Genomic DNA, 23,156 nt, shown 5'->3' with positions numbered 1-23,156 from the left:
GTCTGCCCTTGGCTCAGGGCGTGATCCCAGTCCAGGGATCAAGTCCCACGTCAGGCTCCCTGCAGGGAGCCTGCTTCTCCCTCTGCCTGTGTCTCTGCCTCTCTCTGTGTGTCTCATGAATAAATAAATAAATAAAAACTTTATAAAAAAACTTCACGAGGAACAAATCTTGGCTAACCAGAACAGGGCATTGACCAGGAGGGATCCTGGAGGCCACTGATAAATGACCCAGTGCAGCAGTAATCGTAGGTGACAACTAAGCAGAGGCCCTGTCTGACTCAAGGCTCCCGTGGGCAGCAGCAGAATCAACCGTGAGGCTGCCTGTGAGTCACTGGGAGGAAGAACATTTTGAAAATCAGATCTGAACGTGAAATGAATCCTTTACGTGGCAGCGGGTGTCCCATCTCTGAAGTATTGTGAGGTTAGGAAGACAATTTCTTGTTGGGGAAGTTGTGGAACAAATTCTATCTTTGGGTGGAGGTAGGACTTGATTTCTAAGCTGCGCTTTACCTTTACTATCCTACGGCTTGGTGATAAATAGCCTTTAGTTGTTTTTTTTTTTTTAAGAATTTATTTATTTATTCATGAGAGACACACACACACCCCCACACACACACAGAGAGAGAGAGAGAGAGAGAGAGAGAGAGAGAGAGAGAGAGGCAGAGACACAGGCAGAGGGAGAAGCAAGCTCCATGCAGGGAGCCCGACGAGGGACTCGATCCCGGGTCTCTAGGATCAGGCTGAAGGTGGCGCTAAACAACTGAGCCACCTGGGCTGCCCCTTTAGTTGTTTTACATGAATCTGGAAAATAGCAATAGGGCTTCCCTTCCTTGGCCGCCCCTGTCCTCCCAAGCATTGTGACAGGAGCTTTTCATAGTTGTTCAGCTGTATCACGTATGATATTATTAAGACCATTTTACAAATGAGAAAAATAAGTCTCAGAAAAAGTATGCCAATCCATTGTCTGCAGAGTGAGCACTGTGGACTCCTAATCTGAGGCTCTTATTCTGATATCCAGAAGAGCTAGCGTGCCCCATTCTCTACCATTTCCAGCCTCATTTTCATACCACCCACTGTGCATGCTCTACTCTTATCTCCAAACTGATAACAAATTCAAGTATGTCCCCTTTGCTGGACTGGCTTTGTATTTTCACTCAACTACAAATAGGAAGTTAGGTTGAGCTCAAGTATTTGCTTGAACTTGATGAGCTGATCTGGCCTCGGCTCCCCTCTCTTACTGCTTCTTGAACCACTCTCCCCCTTTCTCGCATGTTCCAACTGCAAAGACCACTGTGCTGCTTGGGCAGAACAGACTTCGACCTTAGAGCTACTTGTCCGGCAAGTCTGGGTTCAGATGCTGCCTACCAGCTAGGTCTTCTCTGAGCACCATGCTAATACATAAGGTAGCCCGCCTTCCCCCCAGATGCGTACTCTCTTAGGATCCTGCTGATTGCCCAGGAAGCACTAAAGGCAATCTGTAACTAACATGGTTATTTAGGTGCTTGGTTCCTTGTTCACTGTCTCTTCAACTAAACCGTGAGCTCTGCAAGTACAAAAAAACCCCATGTTTTTATTTTTCAAAGCTCTATTCAAGAACTGTGTGCCTGGCACACAAATAAGTGACTAAACCTGAAAGAATGAAGCTTCAGCTTTGTACTCAAATGTGTGTAGGTAAAGTAAAATTAAATTTGGACCAAGTCACAGGTTGCATAATTAATGAAGCTCTTCAACTAATAGAAATTACCAGAAGCACAGCACAGGCTAGTTAAATGTTAACCTGGAAACGAGCAGTTCTCTGCCTTTTTCACTGGGTTTTCACAAATAGGTGGTCTTGTGTAAGAAGCACAGTCACAAAGCTGCTTTCAAAACTGCCTGATGCCTAATACCAAGAAGGCAAATTCTCCTGTTTTCGCCATGTGTTATTCATGCTCATTCATTATTTGGTAGCTTGGGAGCAGGTGCTGAGTAGAACATATCAACCTAATACCCTCATTACTGCACTGCCGTTTTGTTTTTGAGGCTCAAGTGGCCCTTCTGCTGTGGGAGTGAGAGAAAGAGAACATTTACAAGGCTGATGATCTGCTGAAGAGAAGATTTACCAAAACAAAAAGTAAGGTCATTTTCTTAACCATTCCACAGAAAATGGTGGCCTGAAACCAAATTCTTGATCCCACTGCAACAGCAAAAATTATCAATAGGTTGAAAAGAAGAAAGCCAAGTGGAATGTACACAGTACAAGCAATCAGCTAATCTATCATTTTTTAGACTTACAATTTTCTCATACTGGACACACTGCTTTGGTAAACTGAAGAAGATTTAACTTCCCTTATAGATGCCTAAAAGCAAAACCAAACACCTTGGACCAGAGAAATGTTATAAGAAAGCCACAGATATGTGAAATATCTTACCAAATCTGAAACATAAAAGACCATCTGTGGACTACATAAAATAGTTTACTATATGCTAAAGCCAATGGATTTGACTTGTTGAATATTCTCTTGGGTTACCCTAATTTTGCAGGCAATTTTAACAAGTTTCTTTTCTTTTCTTTTCTTTTTTTTTTTTTTTAATGCTGGCCTCCCATGCCATAATATATTTGAAGCAGCACGTCAATAGTGAGGACAGAAGCTGTTCTGAGTAGCACCTTCTACACATGAAGATTAAAGTCTTAGCAGCTAAGAAAACTATACAAGCATACTGCATTAGTTTACCGGGGCTGCTGTAACAAAGTACTACAAACCAAGGGCCTTAAAAAAACCCAGAAATATGTTATCTCATAGTTCTGGAGAGTGCAAGTCCAAAATCAAGGTTTCAATAGGACCATGCTTCCTCAAAACCTATAGGTGAGAACTCTTCCTTGCTTCTCCTTAGCTTCTGTTGGTTTGCTGGCAACCTTGGGCCTTCCTTGGCTTAGAAATGCACCACTCCAGTCCTCTATCCTGACATGGTGTTTTCCTCCTGTGTCCTTCACATCATCCTCTCTCTGTGCCCAAATATCCTCTTTTGATAAGAGTACCAGTTACACTGGACTGGGGCCACCATAATGAACCAGTTTTACTTGATTACCTCTGTGAAGACTCTCTTTCCTAATAAGGTCACATTCTGAGATATTTGGACTCAGGCTTTCAACATATCTTTTTGGGAGACATGCAATTTAGCCCGTACCAACTAAAAATACGTATCTAAACCAGTGTTTGTTGCTGTTGGGTGAACAGCAGTAAATAGCTCCTCTGATTTTTTTTTTTTTAAGCTCATCTGATCTTGAGGATGCCTATTATTTTCATATGAGGAAAAATAAGGGAGCCTTTATTAAGAGCAGGGTCTTTGAATCAGATTATCCTACTTTTGAATCTGGCCTTAGTACACGAACTACATGATATTAGGCAAATTACTCAACCCTGTCATAGTACCATTGACTATCAAATTAGCCAGTGCACACAAAATGCTTATTACCACGGTGGCCACTGGCATATGCACAATAAATGATAGCTCTTCTTAAGTCATTAAAAAGATGATATATGTACTTTGTAGTATAAATTAAATGGTTAAAAAATGCTGGTGAGCGGAAAGCAGTAGGCACCTTTAGGAACTAGAAAAACATCTCTCCAGATGACTCACTCCTACTCTCACAGGCTTCAGAAAGCTGGGGGTGTCACTGAGTTGGCAAGTTCATTCAACTGTCACTCAATGATCACTGACTAAACTGATTAGCTGCAGAAAGATCTTATTTTTTTCCTATGCATTATCATCTCAGGAAAATGAAATGTGACTTTCAAGACAGTATGGTGTATGTGAGTCAGACAGAAGGTGAAATGTCAGCCAGGAGAGCTCTGCCTGTAACAAACTAAAGACCTTGGTTGAAATGAATAATTTTGGTTCACAGCTCAACTGCAAATAAGACCTTAATTGGTCAGTGTGCTAACAGCTGTTTTTCACACCTCATGTCTCATGCTTTTTAGATAGTACATTTTGGTCACACAGCCTTCTTGGAGAGAAATGGGTGTGTGGTAGAGAGCAAAGAAACACTGAGATCACACTTTGAAGAACATCCTATCAGAGTTAAGGGGAAATCATTCTAGACTCTTAGGTGTGAAAAAAAAAAAAAACCCATCCTGGTCATTTAGTTAAACCTCCTTGAGGGAAGTTTGAGGTTATGTTTAAGGTCATAGAGGAAATTGGTGTCAACATCTGGTGTAGTACAACTTCTTTAGAGGAAGTATGGTGGACAGATTTATGGTGACCCACATGATCCCCACTTCCTGGTGTCTTGTATCATCCCCAGTCCCTGAATGTGGGCTGGTTGTATAGCTTGCCTTTTTTTTTTTTTTTTTTTTTTTTAGTTTTATTTACTTACTCATGAGAGACACAGAGAGAGAGGCAGACATAGGCAGAGGGAAAAGCTGGTTTCCTGCAAGGAGCCTGATGTGGGACTCGATCCCAGGAACCAGGGATCATGACCTGAGCCAAAGGCAGACACTCAACTATTGAGCCACCCAGGTGCCCCATATAGCTTGCTTCTAACCAACATTATGTAACAAAGCTGATGAGATGTCACTCCTGTGATTGTGTTCTATTATGTAATGGTTATTTAGTGATACATACTCTTGCCTGTCTAGCACAATCACTCTAGAATCTTGCTCTTGTCAGTGAATTTGAGAAAAGGAGCTAATAATATGAGTCCTACAGCCTCAAGGAAATTAATTCTGTCAATATCCTGCCTGAACTTGGAAGTTGACCTTTGCCCAGGCCAGCCTGCTGAAGAAAACCCAGTTCTGGCCAGCACCTTGAATGGAGCCTTTCAGAGAACCCAGTCAAAATGTGCCAAGACTCCCAACCCAAAGAAACTTTGAGATAACTATAACTATGTGTTATTTTAAGTCACTTTGTGGTCATTTCTTATACAGGATAAAAAAATAACAGCATGGAAGAAAGGCAGCACAGAGCTCCACACGCTTGTGGGCATACTATAGGAATGTATGCATTAAATTTATAAAGTTGCCGAAGACAACATTACCCACGGTAACCTTTGCCTTTACGTTGACCCAAGGATCACATGTCTATATTGTCCTCATTCATTTGTTCAGCTATTGATTTATTCAGCAACCACTCTGGGTTAGATTATATGCTGGGATTCAGAACCTGAGTGAGGTGTAGTCTCCATCTGTAAGGGCTTAAGTTTAGGAGGGAGAGATGGCACTTTATAAAGAATCTTGTAACCCAGGGGTTACAAATTCGAAGCATGATTATAACCATTGTGAAGATGCAGATGAGTGTGTACATGCGTGTGGCAGGATAGACCCACAGCCACTTATTTTATTTATACTACATGCCACAGGATTAAGATCTTTCTGATATGAATGTTGAAATGTTTTACTTGGCTCCCTTTAATGCCATGATATCATTAACTCTGAACAGCAAGGCACTTGTCCGTCCTTTCACCACTGCAGTCCAGCATCGAGAACACTGTCTGGCAAAGAGGTGCTCAAGAAACAATTTGTGAATGAATATTTATAGTAGAGGCATTATCTCTAAGCTTATTCTTCACCATTGAAATGCTGATTTCTAGAAGAATGATAGCAGCTTCTCGCAAGTAGCTACTTCAGTCCAAAGGCAAGTGTGGGAAAACCAGTTCCTATGTGTCTCTTCCCAGAGGCTCCGAGATGAACCAGAGTGTCAGTTACTGGTTCCTGTGATCATAGCAAAGAAGACAAAGGTGATGAGTAAAAACACCGGCCTGTCTATTTTGGGCAATCGGACATTTTCTTTTATTCCTGCTTCAATACATCTGTAATCTGCTGGAGATGAAACGTTTGCAACTCTGCTGTATTGCAGTTATCTCTACAAATTGCCTCATTAGAGTTTCATCTCATTCCTATAGGATTTGGAAAGCATGAGAGTGGGGGTAATTCTTACAAAGAGGAAAAAAAAAAACATCAACACTCCCTCACAAATGGTATTTTGATCCAGGATGACTTCCTCTTTCACTGTCCCATACAATTGGCTTCATTAGTGCAAATTTGTAATTGAGGCTTCTTTAACATCTGACTAGGGAGTGAATACAAATTTGTCTTTGGGCTCTAATCATTATTTTCCGTCACATTAGTCACTGGAGAGACTGTGGCAATCAACAAATCAAACAGTACTATCCCCACAGGAAGGATTGTAACGAGTTTCATTTTCCTTGTTTTCTTAATAAAAACAAATAATCACTGTGTCTACATTTTAAAATCTTTGCTCACTGATTTAATGTAAGTTAAGGGGAATACTGAACCAGAATCTGGCCATAATTTGGAAACTAATGCTGATTTTCAAGCTGTCCTCGTAGAAAAACGTTTTGACTTCTTGCTAATAAGAAAAGTGTCTAACTGCACGATTCAAAATTAATGGTTATTGTGCAATCCTGTGTCTTCCACAACAACTGCAGGAAAGGAAGTTTCTAAAAGTGAGGACATGTAGCTAAATACTCTACATATTGAGGAAAACTACCAAACACTAAAGTCTGTAGACTTAAAAAGAGTCCACAAAATAAAACAAAACTCTCTTCATAGCTCGCTTAGAATTTGTGAGAGAAACGGGATTTATGGTATTTAAAAAAAATAACCGATAGCAGACGTGGCTGGCGGGAAAGTCAACGTGAGGCAAAAATTCAAAACAGACCGTTCTATGGAATACGGGTTGATTAACGAGCGCTTTCCTTCAGAATACGGTTCTTCTTACACAGACTGGACTCTTCGTTCTGCTCTGGTTCTTAAAATCCTTTTTAAATCCTCTGAACTCTCAAGAAACATTGTTTTCTGTCGCCCCAAACCATCATCTTGTCTGAAGTAGCTCAGGCGCTCTCCCACCCTGCGCTTTGAGTTGTTCTGTCCTCAGTGGCTGCCGATGGGCCACCCTCGCCTGTGGAGCCAGAGGACGTGCCCAAGGGCAGTGGCCGGGCCTCACCTCGTCCCCTGCCCGCCCCGGAGCCACAGCCGCGCTGACCACCCCTCCTGTGGAGATGGTGACCTCTGCCCTGCCTTCAGTGACGCCTCCCCTACTCGTCAGCCCGGCGACCCTGGGCCCGGTCCCTCATCTCCCCAGCCAGCTTCCTTGGCTGTAGATGGAGACCCGGCCCGGGCTCCTGGGCGGGAGCAGACTGGATGAAAGAAAGCACCGGGGCCTGCTGCCCAGGAAGCCCTCGGTAGGTGGCAGCCCCCCAGGCTACGGCTCCACACGCATTTGCATTTGCCGAGGCCTGTGGAGAATTCTGAATCTTCTACCAGGTCCAGAGACATAATGTTGTTTTTGGAACAACGTTTTCCTGAAATTAGGAAGTCGCATATTTGACCCAAGCAGATAGATGGTCTTTCCTTGTCTTCGGCAGCTACTGAATTTCGTAGACTCTGCTTTCTTCACTCACGACGTAGTAATTCAGAACTAAGGATGTGTCTTATTATCCAATTTTCTAAGTAGCTGAAAGATGTTTTATCTTAGATTCCATCAAATCTAGCATGAGTTTTTGGATTTTCTTGAAGAAAGTTGTTTTTATTTTTATTTTTTATTTTATTTTATTTTTTTTGAGAAAGAGAGAGAGAGAGCGAGCATGCACTAGTGGAGGGGCAGAGAGAGAGAGAGAGAGAGAGCCAGAGAGGGAGACTATTAAGCTAAGCGTGGAGCCTGATGCAGGGCTCGATCTCATCACTCTGAGATCACGACCTGAGCTGAAACCAAGAGTCAGACACATATCTGACTGAGCCACCCAAGCTCCCCTGAAGAAAGATTTTTAAAAAAAGAGAATTACTCAAAAGCTTCCTCTTCTTCTATGTTGCTCTTCACCATTTTAACTCTGCCCCCTGAGCCCGAGCCTCCGAGTGCCATCATTATTATCCTTTTAACGCTGCAGACAAAAGAACACCGCTTATTTTACTGTGTCCATGTGTTTTAAGCCACTTGACACTGTCTCAATTTGATATTGGGTACTCTGGAGGCAGAAAGCCATGATTATCAGAGCACTCTCCCAATCAACCTGTTTATTTGGTCAGTACTGTCTTGAAAAGCCTTAATGATGTTGATACATGCCCTGTTTTTTTCCAGAACATTTATTTGCCTGTTGCCCAAGCATAAATATTAATAACGACTTCTTTCATTCTCAGGAGTTCCCTGATTTGGATGATGAATTATATGGTTACTCCATGTGAACACCAAGGTAGGTCTGAAATTCTTGGCTTTCATACCTTATATTTTAATTTTGTCTCATTTGTAAACCTGGCTTTTAGTCAATCATTTGTATGGTTCAGGCATGCGAGGTTGCTGCATCCTTGTTCTACGGTGAAAAGCAAAACACACATGAGGTTTCCATCGTGGCAGAGCGGCAGATAGTAATTAAGTAATTACACATTAACAATGTCACAGGTCCTCAGGAGAAGTACAAAGAGCCACAGTCGCCTATACAATATAACACATGAGAGGCTCAGTGGGGCCTTATAGGCAACAGAAATACACCTGGATTATTTTCTGACCCTGAGAGGAGCTCCTCTCATTTTTTAACAACATGGTCAGAATGTCACTGAGTTTGCCTTGCATTCACCTTACTGCGGTGAGGAGACACTTTGGTTCAAAGAGGCTCTTCTGAGGATGGGCATGGAGTAATGATTGTGAGTGTGTGAAGGCCCAGAGGGAGAAAGTTAATCGCTGGTTTCTTATACAAGTGGCAGAATGATGAGAGCAACAAAGAGCAAGGGAGGAAGTAATGAACAGCAATGTTTGGTGTTTGTAAGTTCCTTAGGGCACAAATTGTGTTGACTTTTCTGTTTTGGTTTTTTTTTTCTCCTGAATTCCTTTTGGAATGCATTTCTAAACATAGGGCAGAAATGCTTAGAGTATCTTGACTTGTGATGACAGAGAAAATGAAGCCCAGAGAAAGACGACACAGACCCCAGATTCAAACAGGGAAAGAAAGTTGAAAGGCCCTTGTAGCCATGCTGGCTTCTCATTGTACCTGTCTCCTTTCTGAGATCTAGGATGTTAGCAACCCAAGCAGGCTGTGGGTTGGCAATCTTGGGTAGGATGAATGAGCATGAATACCCCGAGAGAGACACCATAGACTACAAATAGGCAAGTTTTTCCTTAGAAAGAACTGGGGTTGTGATGGGGGCAGAACGTTAGTATGGGAGAAAGACTGCTTGGGAACAGGGTTCTCAGTTACTGACAAAACACCAGGTGTGTTCATTTGCTTCCAAGCTCATAGACGATGAACTGGTCTGCTTTCTATTCACCTATTGCCTGAAGAGCACATTTCCAACACAAGTAGGTCCTCCGAAAGACAGGAAATTAAAATATGACTGAAAGTATACAGGATCAAGATTACACACAGATTGTTCCATAGTACCTGCACAGAGAATCTATAAATTATGATGCTACATCTTCATCCACAGGCTCTGTACTCATCTACATATATTTTAGATAAATGTCAACTTAGTGGTTGGAAAATATTTTATTTGGCCAGAATTTTACTACACTGTAAAGATGTAAACATACTTAAAAACCTAGCAAATTCTTCAAAGATTAGAAATAAGACAGCAGCAGAGTCATATGTGTTGATTTCCACTCAATGATGCATACTTAATGCATAAATTTCATATGTGTAATGAATGCAAGTTGGTGTAGTAGTCAGAGCTCTGACTTTGGGTTCAGAAAGACCTACATTTAAATTCTGGCAATGCCATTTGTCAGTGATTTGTCCTTTCAAATCTTTGAGCCACAATTTCCTCATCGGTATAATGGTGATCCTATAATGAAATGTGGTATCTTCCTTGAGTTCTGAGAATTTAATAAGATAATATAGAATAGCACGTAGTAATATCTGGCATATGTACAAAGTCATCAGTAAATTGTAGTTGCATTGATGGTGATTAGATTCAAAATTCTTATAAACGATCGATCATATAGTTGTGGGTTTATTTCTGGGTTTTCCATTCACTTCCATTATATTTGTGTCTGTTTTTATGTCAGTACCATCCTGTTTTGATTATTACAGCTTTGCAATATAACTTGAAGTCTGGAATTCTGATAATTACAGTTTTGTTTTTCTTTTTTCAAAATTGCTTTGGCTATTCAGGATCTTTTCTGGTTTCATACAAATTTAAGAATTATTTGTTATAGCTCTGTAAAAAATGCTGTTGGCATCTTGATAGAGATTGCATTAAATCTGTAGATTGCTCTGGGTAGCATAGACATTTTAATAATTTTGTTCTTCTGACCCATGAACATGGAATGTTTTTTCATTTCTTCGAATCATCTTCAATTTCTTTTATCAGTGTTTTGTAGTTTTCAGAGTATAGGTCTTTCACCTCTTTGGTTAACTTTATTCCTAGATATTTCATTGTTTTTGTCACAATTATAAATGGAACTGTTTTCTTAATTTCACTTTCTGCCTCCTCATTATTAGTGTACAGAAATGCAACAGATTTCTATACATCGATTCTGTACCCTGTGACTTTACTGAATTCATTTATTGATTCTAGTAGTTTTTTGGTAGAGTCTTTAGGATTTTGTGTGTGTAGTATCATGTCATCTGCAAACATTGAAAGTTTTACTTCTTCCTCACCAATTTGGATGCCTTTTATTTCTTTTTGTTGCCTGCTAGGTGAGGCTTGGACTTCTAGTACTATGAAAGAGATGGAGCTAGAGAGTATAATGCTAAGTAAAATAAGTCAGAGAAAGACAAATACCATATGATTTCTCTCATAGGCAGAATTTAAGAAACAAGACAACAAGCAAAGGGAAAAAAAGAGAGAAACAAACCAAGACATAGACTCTTAACCATAGAGAAATAAACAGATGGTTACCAGAGGAGAGGTGGGTGGGGGAATGTGTGAAATAGGTGAAAGGCATTAAGGAGGGTATTTGTTATAATGAGCACTGGGGAATATTTAGAATTGTTGAATCACTATCTCATACACCTGAAACTAATATAAGACTATATGTTAAGTATACTGGAATTAAAATAAAAATTTTAATAAATATTATCATAAATAACCTGGATGATAATTTAATACCTCCAAATCATGGTTTTCTCATATTTAATACGGTCCAAGTATACCTGCTCTGATCACTTATCACAAGTTATTATAGAGATCAAAGGAGATACTACATAGGAAATCATCAGTAAAACTACCGATATCTTTGTATTGCTAAATTCTGCTCTTGAAACCGAAATTACAATAGATGTTAAATGACTAGAATTGAAAAAAAAACTTGAACCAAAAAAAACCCTACCAATATCTCTTTTAAAAAAGATTTTATTTATTTGAGAGAGAGTGTGTGTGTGAGTGGGAAGAAGAGGGAGAGAATCTGAAGCAGACTCCGTGCTGAGTGCAGAGCCTGATGTGGGGCTTGATCTCACAACCCCAAGATCACAACCTGAGCTAAAATCAAGAGTCAGACACTCAACTGACTGAGGCACCCAGCTGCCCCACCTACCAATACCTTTACAAAGAAAAGTATTATCCTTTTCTGTCTAATGTCTATTTGAGTTTATACCTACTTGTGTTATTTGTCTCCATTTAACACAGATTCCCCAAGTGAAGGAGATACATTCCTATATGTCACTTTTTCTTTGTCTAGTGCCAATACTCATTGATTCTGGTATTATTGTTCACTAACTGACCTTGAGCAAATTTAGCTCAATGTACTCATTTAAAAAAATATTCACAAGAGGGACAATAAGACTATTTCAAGGGGCTGTTGCAAGAGTTCAGTGCGGATTACCTGTCATGTTTAACAAGAACTTGTTGAATGTACCAGGTTATGAATTCTCTTCTGTAATTCAGTGCAAGGCTGTCCCCTTGGATCTAACTGACCTGTGGATGATGCGCTGGCTCTGTAGGTAGTCCAAGGCCATGGCCAGCTCACAGATGAAGAGCTTCACGGTGTCTTCCTGGAAGCGGACATTCTGCTGCAGGTGATAGCGCAGGTCCCCGCCCAGCAGGAGATCCACTACCATGAACATATCCTCCTCATCTTGGAAGGAGTACCTGGAATAGAATTAGAAATGAAAGAGTATTAAATACATTTACATACTATAGAGTCCCAGAGGCAAATGACCCCTCATAGATCAGAACAGAGTGTTCTCGAGCAAAGAGTTCAAGGTGTAGGAGCAGATGGTCTCTCCCTTGCTCTATGACCCTAGACCTTCAGTTTCCATATGTGTGAAGGGGAATAATATCTACCACATTTGATCATAGTAAAGAACAAGTACAACACTTAATATCCTGCCTGACATATACTAAGCACTCAATAACTATTAGCTTACAAAACTATAAAGCCCAGGAACAAAGAAAACCCCACTCATCCACTTACCATTAACAATCATATCCTAACCACACTATTGCAGGAGGTCCATAAAATGTGAATTATGAGGTGTCCTTGAACCATTCTCATTCCCATTTTTCCACACGATAAAACTTCATTGCCCAGCAACCTTATAACAAATCGTGTACCGCATTAATGATAAGAAAAAGATACAAAAGGGCAATAAAAAAGTAAGTGCATAGTACAAGGAAGTAATTCACTTTGGGATGGGGAGGTAAGGGAAAGCTTCTCAGCGGAAGTGAGACCTGAGTTATATTTTGAAGGGTGGTGATAATAACAGGCACAAAATAAAACTGGTGTCACCTATATCTCCATTGAGCCACTTCTCTGGGGCAGGCGCTGAAGCCCTCTACAAACAGCACCCCTAGCAACCCCCAAAGTGCTGCTCTTAAGCTCCCATTTTACAAATGAGGAAGTCAAGACCTGGTGAAGAATGTGCACAAGGTGAAATGCCTAATACACGGTAGAGCTGAAGTGTTCTCCAAGTCCAAAAGTAAGATTTGATAGAGAAAAACAGCCTGCATTAAACCCAGACATGGGAAAGAACATAGTGTGAGTCGAAAAAGGAAAATAGTTTGGGTTTGCTCTCCAACAGGTATGATGGGGAAGCTTGAGCTGAGAGAGGAACGCAGATGGCACATCCCATGACAGGTGCCTGTTCACAAGTCTGTAGGCATTAGGGTGACAATGAAGAGTTTTAAGGAGGACCTACAATCAAGCATGGACTTCACACTTGAAGGAGCACAGTGTGGAGAGATTGGAAGAGGAAATGAGATACAGGAGAGCAGAACTGGCCTGTGCTGTTTGCAAAGAGTCTCTTGTAAAAATGCATTCCCGCTGCTAGGATTTATTTTGTTTCCTTCAAAGCAGAGACATGATTTCTAGGCACAATAATGCTCTCTGAATCAGCACTGTTTTGACATGTTTCTTTTGACATAATGTCACTGAGATCACATTTTAAATTTTTATTTGAATCAAATAATTCTTTGATTGTCTGCAAGCTGTGCCCAGGGATGCAAACTAATTCCTGGTGACAAATTCTTTGCTTGGGAAAGAAATGTAGAATATCAATAACTGAGGAACCACACCTGGTATTTTTTTTCTTCTTTATAATGATCATTGTGCTAAAGGAGAAGGTAGGGAATTGCAAGGAAAAGAAACAAGAGAAATTCAATGAAGCATTAATCTGAAGCAGTAACATTCTAATGAAGACCACCAGTTCCTGATGCTTACTTGTCCAAAGAATAACATTTTGTTTACCACTAAGACTGATTCACATAGAAGATGACAGAAATTAAGCCCTTGGAGAAGTTTAGACAGAAACACAGGAAACGCTTTGTAAAAATATGACAATGAATACATTTTTGGTATTGTCTTTTTGGAAATGATATTCTTCACTTCACTGTGATAACTGGCTGGTCATCCCTGCCATTGGTTCAATGGGCACCAGAAAAGGTGCCTGAACCCGGGCTATTTGCTTCACAATCCTTCCCACTCCACTACTATTTTTATATTTTTTGTGTTATATTTGTTGTTTTTATTATATTTGTTGTGTTTTATTGGACTTTCAGTAAGCAACAATGTACTAATAAATGTAATCATGCCTGGGACCTGTGATACCTTCGGCTGCTCTCAGCTAATGAATCTGAAATGATGATCCCCCCTGGGATGTGTGTGAGGTCTGTTGGGATCGGTGGCAAGTGGGGTAGGGGTGGTGATATGGGTGAGGCCTGGGTATCAGAAAAAGGAGAAGAGATGCCAAGGGAAATAGCCTATGCAGACCAGGCTATCTTACAGAGCAGTCGTTGACTGCGTTCAGCTCCCATGGGAGACAGGTAGAAGTCAGAAACCTGGCCACATACCAGAGGACTCCCCTTCCAGAGGACTCCACTCTACTTAACTCCAAGGAAGGGCAATGATATTATTAGATTTGCCTTGATGAGCAACCATTTTTCCTGAACAGATAAAGGTGTCAGTCATGGCAAGTTAGCAACAGTGTTCTACATGCAGGGGATTATTAATCAAAGAAAGAAGTGGCCCAGGCAAGAGGCAACATTCTTCACTGTCCAGTATGAATATAAATTTATTTAATCATGGAGCCAGGTTTGGCTGTTAAGAATCATATTCCTCCTTCAGTACATCAGATCTGAAGCCCTTTACATAGATCTTAAAAACTCTCAGAGAAAGGGAAGATAAGTATTTGATTATATAGAACCATATTCAGTAAAATATGTGGGCATAATATAGTTTGGTGATAACTAGAATATGCAAGTTCATATCATAGTCTGATTTTTTTTTTTAATTTTTTTTTTATTTATGATAGTCACATAGAGAGAGAGAGAGAGAGAGAGAGGCAGAGACATAGGCAGAGGGAGAAGCAGGCTCCATGCACCGGGAGCCTGACGTGGGATTCGATCCGGGGTCTCCAGGATCGCGCCCTGGGCCAAAGGCAGGCGCCAAACCGCTGCGCCACCCAGGGATCCCTCATAGTCTGATATTTATTGATAAAAGAGGAAGAGCTTCCTTACACCTCGCCCATTTGTCACAGAGACTCACTGTTGCATTTCCATGACTTTTATTTCTTAGCTGACAGCTCCAAAATGATTAAGTCTGGTTCCAGTGCATATGAAATACATTGCAGTGTGCTCAGCAGGATGAGAGATAAGCAACAAAAGACTACCACTACTTCATCTTGTCCCATCATGTTTGATGCAGACAATGGCAGTAGCTATTCATGGCTCTTTCTGTATAATCTTGGACCTCTCCAATCCTTTCTACATACTCTAGTTATATTTTTGCACTGTGAGCCTTCTATCATCCAGCTTCATAAAGCCCTTTCACCCCTTTTCATGGTCTGTAGGATCCTGTATGGTCTGTCTCTGTTTACTTTTTCAGACTTATCCTTAGATCTCTTCCTTCCATCCCTCATCTAGTAGTCCATGCTCTCTCCAGCCTTAGACTGTGATGTGGTGTGGCCTGTGCCTGTGCTCACGATGCTGTCCATTGCTGGGTCCTCGTCATCTGTTGCCCTCAGCCCAGGTGACACTTCTCACAGAGGCATTTCTAACACTCCATATTAAGACAGGTCACCCTGTCATATACAATGCCATATTCTTGTTCATAGAATTCAGCATAATTCGAAAATATTTTCTTGCGTGCTTTTGGCTTAATGGTTTTCATTCCCACTATGCCACCAGGATGCATGCCTGCTTTTTTACTCATCCTTGGCTCTTGAGCACTTGTACACTGCCTGAAATGTAGCCTCTATAAATAGTTGTAGAATAAAAGATTACAAATTAATAAATGAACTAAAGAAAAAGTTTAAAACACACATTTTAGGTGTGTGTGTGATACACATTCCTTAAGTTCTGTTTTTAGAAATTAGCATGATTGCTAAGTTCGAAGAAGTCACTCATGTTTAAAGCTGTCTCACAGAAGCCATCTTGAGATAAATCTGAATCTGAGCATTTGAAGTGATCTAAAATATTTCCAATGCAGCGTTTTTCAAATTGGGCTTATAACCCATTAATGGGTTGTGAAATCAGTTCAGCTCATTCTAACAAGCACTTCTTTTTTGAAGAAATAGAACAGATTAAATATCACAGAAAAAAATGTTATTAATATGTAAGACAAACCATTTATGAAATTTTTGGTTTTGTGAATATGTTTCTATGAGAGTATATCTATTGGATTGTGATGAAAAATATATTTCTTCTTATGGGTCAAAAAAAGCTTGAAAATCATGATACAGGAGAACCTGCTGCCTATTGCAGAATGCAGAACTAATGTGTCAAATCTTCATTCACACTCTACATGAGCAAGGGTCAGTTCTAATATCATTATTTAGAAAAACAAGGGAAATGAATTACTTATATTAGCTACTGCTTCTAAAAGCTCTCAGGTTTTGGAGGAAAAAATATGTTGATTGATTCATCAAAAATAGAATCAGTTAAAACACACTTAAGAAAAATACAATTAGAAAATAAATTTGGGAAAAAAAAAGAAAATAAATTTGGGGATGCCTGGTTGGTTTAGTTGGTTAGAGATATCCGACTCTTGATCTCACTCAGGTCTTGATCTCATGGTTGTGAGTACAAGCTCTGCGCTGGGCTTTACACTAGGCATGGAGCCTACTTAAAAAAATAAAAATAAGATAAAAAATAAGTGTCAGATAGGTTTGGGTTTATTTATTTTAAAGATTTTATTTATTTATTCATGAGAATACACAGAGAGGAGAGAGAGAGGCAGAGACACAGGCAGAGGGAGAAGCAGGCTCCATGCAGGGAGCCTGACGTGGGACTCTATCCCTGGTCTCCAGGATCACACCCTGGGCTGCAGGCGGCGCTAAACCGCTGAGCCACCAGGGCTGCCCTAGGTTTGGGTATAAATATGAATTTAAATTCATATTAAATTTGCAGCAAATTTAATATGTGAATTTGCAGCAAATCTCTTACAAATTCAGAGGTGATATCTGCACATTGGTAGTCATTTTGTGCACATATGGCTAAGAATATATTAGATATAATGTTTGTAAAGCAATTAGCATAAAGCATGGCACATAACATAGTGTGTAAAGAATATGGTCTTGGAGCCACACTGCTTGTGTCCAAATCCCAGTTCTTCCCCTTAATGTCTTTATAATTGGAACAAATTATATAAGCCCCCACCACCCCCAACTATAAGGGTACATACTTCATAGGGCTATTGGGAAGATTTGGTTAGTTAATCGATATTAAATACTTAAAACAGAGCCTGGAAGATAGTTTGCAACGGGTAAATGTTAGCTCTTATTTTAATTATCTCTCTCCTTCCACCCATGAATGTAATATAGTCCAGTATTAAGCAGAATAATTTTATACAGTTGTTTCCCATTATTTTATAAGACGTAATTATATGAAGACACTGGTATATGGTATAAATGACATAATGCCCATTAATTAAACTTTTACTATCTGTCAGATACCATGCTAGATACTTTATGTGTATTATTGTATTTAATTGTAACTGCAAAACTATGTGATAAGTAGAATCAATATCCCCATTTTTACTGATCATAAGAATTCAGGTTTGATCTTTAAAAAATTAGCAAGCCAAATCCATCAACATATTAAAAAAATTCTACACCATGGACAAATGAGATTAATACCTATAAATCGATTAATATAATAAATCATATTAATAAAATAAAGGACAAAACATATGATCATCCTAATAGATAGAGGAAAAAGCCTTTCACAAAATATAACACTCATTCATGATAAAACTCTTAACAAACTTGGAATAAAACAGCTTCTTCAATCTTAAAAAAAGACATTTGTGATAAAAACCTACAATGACCATCATACTTAATGGGGTAAGACTAAATGCTTTCTCTCTAAGATCAGAAGCAAAGCAAGATCATTTGCTTTCACTTCCATTCATTATAGTACTGGAGGTTCTAGCCAGTGTAGTTAGCCAAAATAAAAAAAATCAGTTAAAGACTTCCACATTGAAAGAAACAAAACTACCTTTAATCATACACAACATGATTCTGCACATAGAAAATCACAAGAAAAACCATAAAACCTCATTAGAATAAATAGAATAGCAAGGTTGCAGGATACTAGATCAATATGCAAAACCCAAAAAATTGCATTTTTCTAAATAAGCAATGAACAATGTGAAAATGAAATTAAGAATATGGTTGCATTTGCTAAAGTTTCAAAAAGAATAAAATGCTTAAGAATAAATTTAGGAAACTTGTGCAAGACTTCTACACAGAAAATCACAAAGAAAATTTTCTTTGCTTAGGAAAATTAAAGAAGATCTAAATAACTAAAGAATACTCCATGTTCAAAAGACATGAACAGAAATCTCACAGAGGAAGACATAGACATGGCCAAGAAGCACATGAGAAAATGCTCCACATCACTTGCCATCAAGGAAATACAGATCAAAACCACAATGAGATACCACCTCACACCAGTGAGAATGGGGGAAATTAACAAGTCAGGAAACAACAAATTTTGGAGAGGATGTGAGAAAGGGGAACCCTCTTGCACTGTTGGTGGGAATGTGAACTGGTGCAGCCACTCTGGAAAACTGTGTGGAGGTTCCTCAGAGTTAAAAATAGATCTGCCCTACGACCCAGCAATTGCACTGCTGGGGATTTACCCCAAAGATACAGATGCAGTGAAACTCCGGGACACCTGCACCCCAATGTTTATAGCAGCAATGTCCAAAAATAGCCAAACTGTGGAAGGAGCCTCAGTGTCCATCGAAAGATGAATGGATAAAGAATATGTGGTCTATGTACACAATGAAATATTACTCAGCCATTAGAAATGACAAATACCCACCATTTGCTTCAATGTGGATGGAACTGGAGGGTATTTTGCTGAGTGAAATAAGTCAATCGGAGAAGGACAAACATTATATGGTCTCATTCATTTGGGGAATATAAAAAATAGTGAAAGGGAATAAAGGGGAAAGGAGAGAAAATGAATGGGAAGTATCAGTGAGGTTGACGCAACATGAGAGACTCCTAACTCTGGGAAATGAACAAGGGGTGGCGGAAAGGGAGTTGGGCGGGGATTGGGGGTGACTGGGTGATGGGCACTGAGGGGGGCACTTGATGGGATGAGCACTGGGTGTTATGCTATATGTTGGCAAACTGAACTCCAATTTAAAAAATATGTAAAAATAAAAAAAATTAAAAAAAAAGAATACTCCATGTTCATGGATTGGAAGACTCAAATATTGTTAAGATGCCATTTATGCCCAAATTGATCTACAGAATCAATACAATCTCTATTAAATTCCCAACAGGCTTTTTGCTTTTGCATATATTGACAAGTAACTCCTAAAATTTATAAGGAAGTGCAAAACATTTAGAATAACCAAAATAATTTTGAAGAGGAAAAAAATGGGAAGACTTTAACTTTCCAATTTCTAAATGTCCTATAAAGCATATTGACCTACATGTCAATGGAACAGAATTAAGAGTCCAAAGATGAAGCTTCATAGTCACTTGATTTTTTTTTCACTTTGAAAAATGATGAACTTAGACCACACCATATACAACAATTAACTCAAATGGGTCCTAGACATAAATGTAAGCACAGGGGATCCCTGGGTGGCGCAGCGGTTTGGCGCCTGCCTTTGGCCCAGGGCACGATCCTGGAGACCTGGGATCGAATCCCATGTCAGGCTCCCGGTGCATGGAGCCTGCTTCTCCCTCTGCCTGTGTCTCTGCCTCTCTCTCTCTCTCTGTGGCTATCATAAATAAATAAAAAAAATTAAAAAAAAGATGTAAGCACAAACACAGTAAAACTTTTAGAGTAAGACATAGGATAAAATCTTTGAGACATCGAAAGGCAAAAGTTTTCTAGATACAATATGAAAGAAAGTCCGTTAAATGCTGAACTAGACATTATCAAAATTCAAAACTTTTGCACCTCAAAAGACATCAGTAAAAAAATAAAAATGCAAGCAGCAGAGTAGGGGAAAATATTTGCAAAATATATAGTCAATAAAGAATTATATCCAGAATTTACAAAGGACTATTACAGCTCAATAATAAAAGAACCCAATCAAAACATGGACAGAGACACAAATAGATATTTCACTAAGGAAAATACACATGAAAAGATGGTCAGCATCATTAGGAATTAGAAAAGTGGAAATTAAAATCACAAATGTCAAATCTATCTGAGTAGCTATAACAGATAAGAGGTAAGAAGTGTTGGTTTAGGATGCTGAGAAAAGGGAACTCTGATATATTGTTGGTGAAAATACATATTGTACAATCACTTTGGAAAACAGTTTGTGAGTCTCTCAAAAAGTCAAACATATCAGGGGATCCCTGGGTGGCTCAGAGGTTTAGCGCCTGCCTTTGGCCCAGGGCGTGATCCTGGAGTCCCGGGATCGAGTCTCACGTCAGACTCCTGGCATGGAGCCTGCTTCTCCCTCCTCCTGTGTCTCTGCCTCTCTCTCTCTCTCTCTCAATATGTCTATCATAAATAAATAAATAAGTAAATAAATAAATAAATAAATCTTAAAAAAAAAAAAGTCAAACATAATATTACTATTTCACTAGCAATTCCACTCCTGGGTATCTAGCCAAGAGAAATAAAAACATATTTCCATGGAAGGACTTGTACACAAATATTCACTGCAACATTATTCAGGATTGCCAAAAACCGGAGAAGGGCTAAATGTCTATTAACTGCTGAATGGACAAAATGTGGTATATTCGTACAGTAAATACGACTGAGCACCAGAGAGGAATGAACTACTAGCACAGATTACAACATGGATGAAGCTCTTCAACATTACACTATGTGAAAAGAAACCAGACACAGGAGATGACTTATTTGTAATTTAATTGCCAGAAAGGGCAATTGTAGAGATATAGAAACTAGATTAATAGTTGCCTGGGGGTCAGGGTGGGAATGGGGATTAACTCTAAAGGAGTAAAAGCAATCTTATTGAGAGGATGAAAAGATCTATAAATTGATTTATAGGGATTAGTGCACCACTCCATAAAATTACTAAGGATCACTGAATTGTTTCCTTGAATTAAGTGATATGTAAAATATACGTCAATAAAGTTGTTATTGAAAAAAAGGACAATAAATAAATAAATAAATAGGAAAAGAAAAAAGAAAAAAAGGACAGTGAGGGGCGCCTCTGGCTCAGGTCATGATCTCTGGGTCCTGGGATGGAGCCCCACATGGGGCTCTCTGCTTGGCATGGAATCTGCTCTCCCTCTCCTTCTGCCTCTCCCCTTGCTCATGCTCTCTCTCTGTAGCTCTCTGTCTCAAATGAATAAATAACAATTTTAAAAAACATTTTTTTAAAAAAGGACAGTGAGTAGGGGAAGAAAGGATTATGGTATAAAGAGGCTATATATTTGTTCAAGAACCACACGGTTAACACACATGCTGTGTGAACCATGACTAGTATAGTTTACAAAACAAAATCATCTAAAACTTTAATAAAACCCTGCCAGGGAATAGAATAATTATTTAAATGCCCTTCAAGTCAACTCTTAAAATTCAATTTGTATGCCTCCATGGTATTCTCATTCCAATGGTGGGACATTTCCGATCACTGGCCAGGCAGCTCCATAGAAGAATCTTTAAGAACCAATGTTGTCCTATGCACTCAAAGGATAGAAAATTTAATCTATGTTTTTCAGACTCTGAACAGGAAGTGCTCACAGCAGGCTTTTCACAGTTTAGGAAAAGCACTAGCTCTTGTGAGAAGAGATCCCTCAGGAATGGGTCAAGAGGAGGTTAGGGTATACTGTCCCAATTGTTAAGTACAGATCTGAATTTTAAAACCTGTCTTTGGAGCAGTGGCCCATCATGTTTCTCCTCTTGCGGCTCTGTAGTAATTTTCCAAAGTACAGCCAGTGTGAAATTCATAAAAAAAAAAAAAAACATAAACAGTATTATTTCACCTAATTCATTTGCCATGACAACACAGAAAACCCAAGGTTTGCAAAAATCTGATTTCAATAATTTACAAAAACTATATCCAGCTATTGTGTGTGTGTGTGTTTAACTGAAATGCCACAGCATGAATGACAAGCTGAGGTAAAGAAAGATTAATGGCTTGGATAACACTGGCACCAATTTGAGATAACTATCTAAATTCTCTCTTCTATAAATTTAGAGGGAGTGAATTTACCATCCAAATAAGCACGTATGACTTCTATTCATTAATGTATCAGAGTGAGAACACTTCCATCAAGGTTTGATGAGAGCCGCGGTTGGTGAGGACATGGAGAAATGGACACTCTCTGATTCCCTGATGAAGGGTAATTTGGTGAAAGTTCCTTTGAAGACAACTGAGAAATAGATCTTCAAAAACAAAATGAAACAAAACAACCCACATGGTTCTTAACCCTGTAATTTCATTGCCAAGAACTTTTGCTAAGGATACACTTGAAAAATCATAATAAGATGTACTTATGAGGATACTCATTATATCTTATAAAATAAAAAACAGTTTGCATGCAATAGGGAAGCATGTGAATAAATTATGGTAAATTCATAGTACAACAATGTAAAAAATGAGGCAGATCTACATTCTGAAATAATAAAAGGTTTCTAAGATATTATATTCTGAAGACAAGGTGAGGGAAAGAACAGTGTTATAATATGTATTATAAGGTAGATGTTTAGGGTACATAGAAGGATATATTTCAGCAGTACCTGGGTGGTTCAGTCAGTTAAGCATCTGACTGTTGGTTTTGGCTCAGGTCCTGATCTCAGGGTGGTGAGATGGAGCCCCACTAACAGGCTCTGTGCTTAGCAGGGAGTCTGCTTGAGATTCTCTCTCTCCCTCTCCCTCTTTCCCTCCCCTCCACCCCATGCTCTCTCTCTCTCTCTCTCTTTGAAATAAATCCAAATATATATATATATATATATATATATATATATATATATATTGTTTCAAAAGGATATATATACACATAACCACAAAAGGAAAATAAAGATATTACATGCATATGCTGGTATATGCATAACATTTCCTGAGAATATGATAACCAGCTACCTAAATGGTGATAAGTCATTTTATTTTCATTTATGCTTTATTTTACATTTTCTTTACCTTTTATTTTTAAATTATATTTTTATATTTGAAAGGCCTAACAAATATAACAAAAATATTTTTCTACCCTGATATGTCCAATATATATTGTTTCCTTGCAACAAGTAGTAAAAAAGCCCTAGACATCTAGTGCAAGTGGATATAGACAACAATATTATAGTCATCAAATTTGCTAAGAGACCAAAAAAAAAAAAAAAAAATTT

General features: G+C 39.0%; 1 protein-coding gene across 3 annotated transcripts in view; it reads right to left on the bottom strand.

Moving 5' to 3' along the window:
* STK32A (serine/threonine kinase 32A) overlaps window positions 1-23,156 on the bottom strand; it is a 130,649-nt gene that overhangs the window by 53,990 nt on the left and 53,503 nt on the right. For all 3 annotated transcript variants that reach the window (XM_072826391.1, XM_072826393.1, XM_072826392.1), the window contains one exon: window positions 11,841-12,014. In XM_072826391.1, the coding sequence (XP_072682492.1) occupies window positions 11,841-12,014 (174 nt within the window). The remainder of the gene's footprint in view (window positions 1-11,840; window positions 12,015-23,156) is intronic.

Source organism: Canis lupus, chromosome 5 (assembly GCF_048164855.1).
Source record: "Canis lupus baileyi chromosome 5, mCanLup2.hap1, whole genome shotgun sequence".
NCBI lineage: Eukaryota > Metazoa > Chordata > Mammalia > Carnivora > Canidae > Canis > Canis lupus.
The sequence above is the reverse complement of the archived record's forward strand: the minus strand, read 5'-3'. Positions and strand labels throughout refer to the sequence as shown.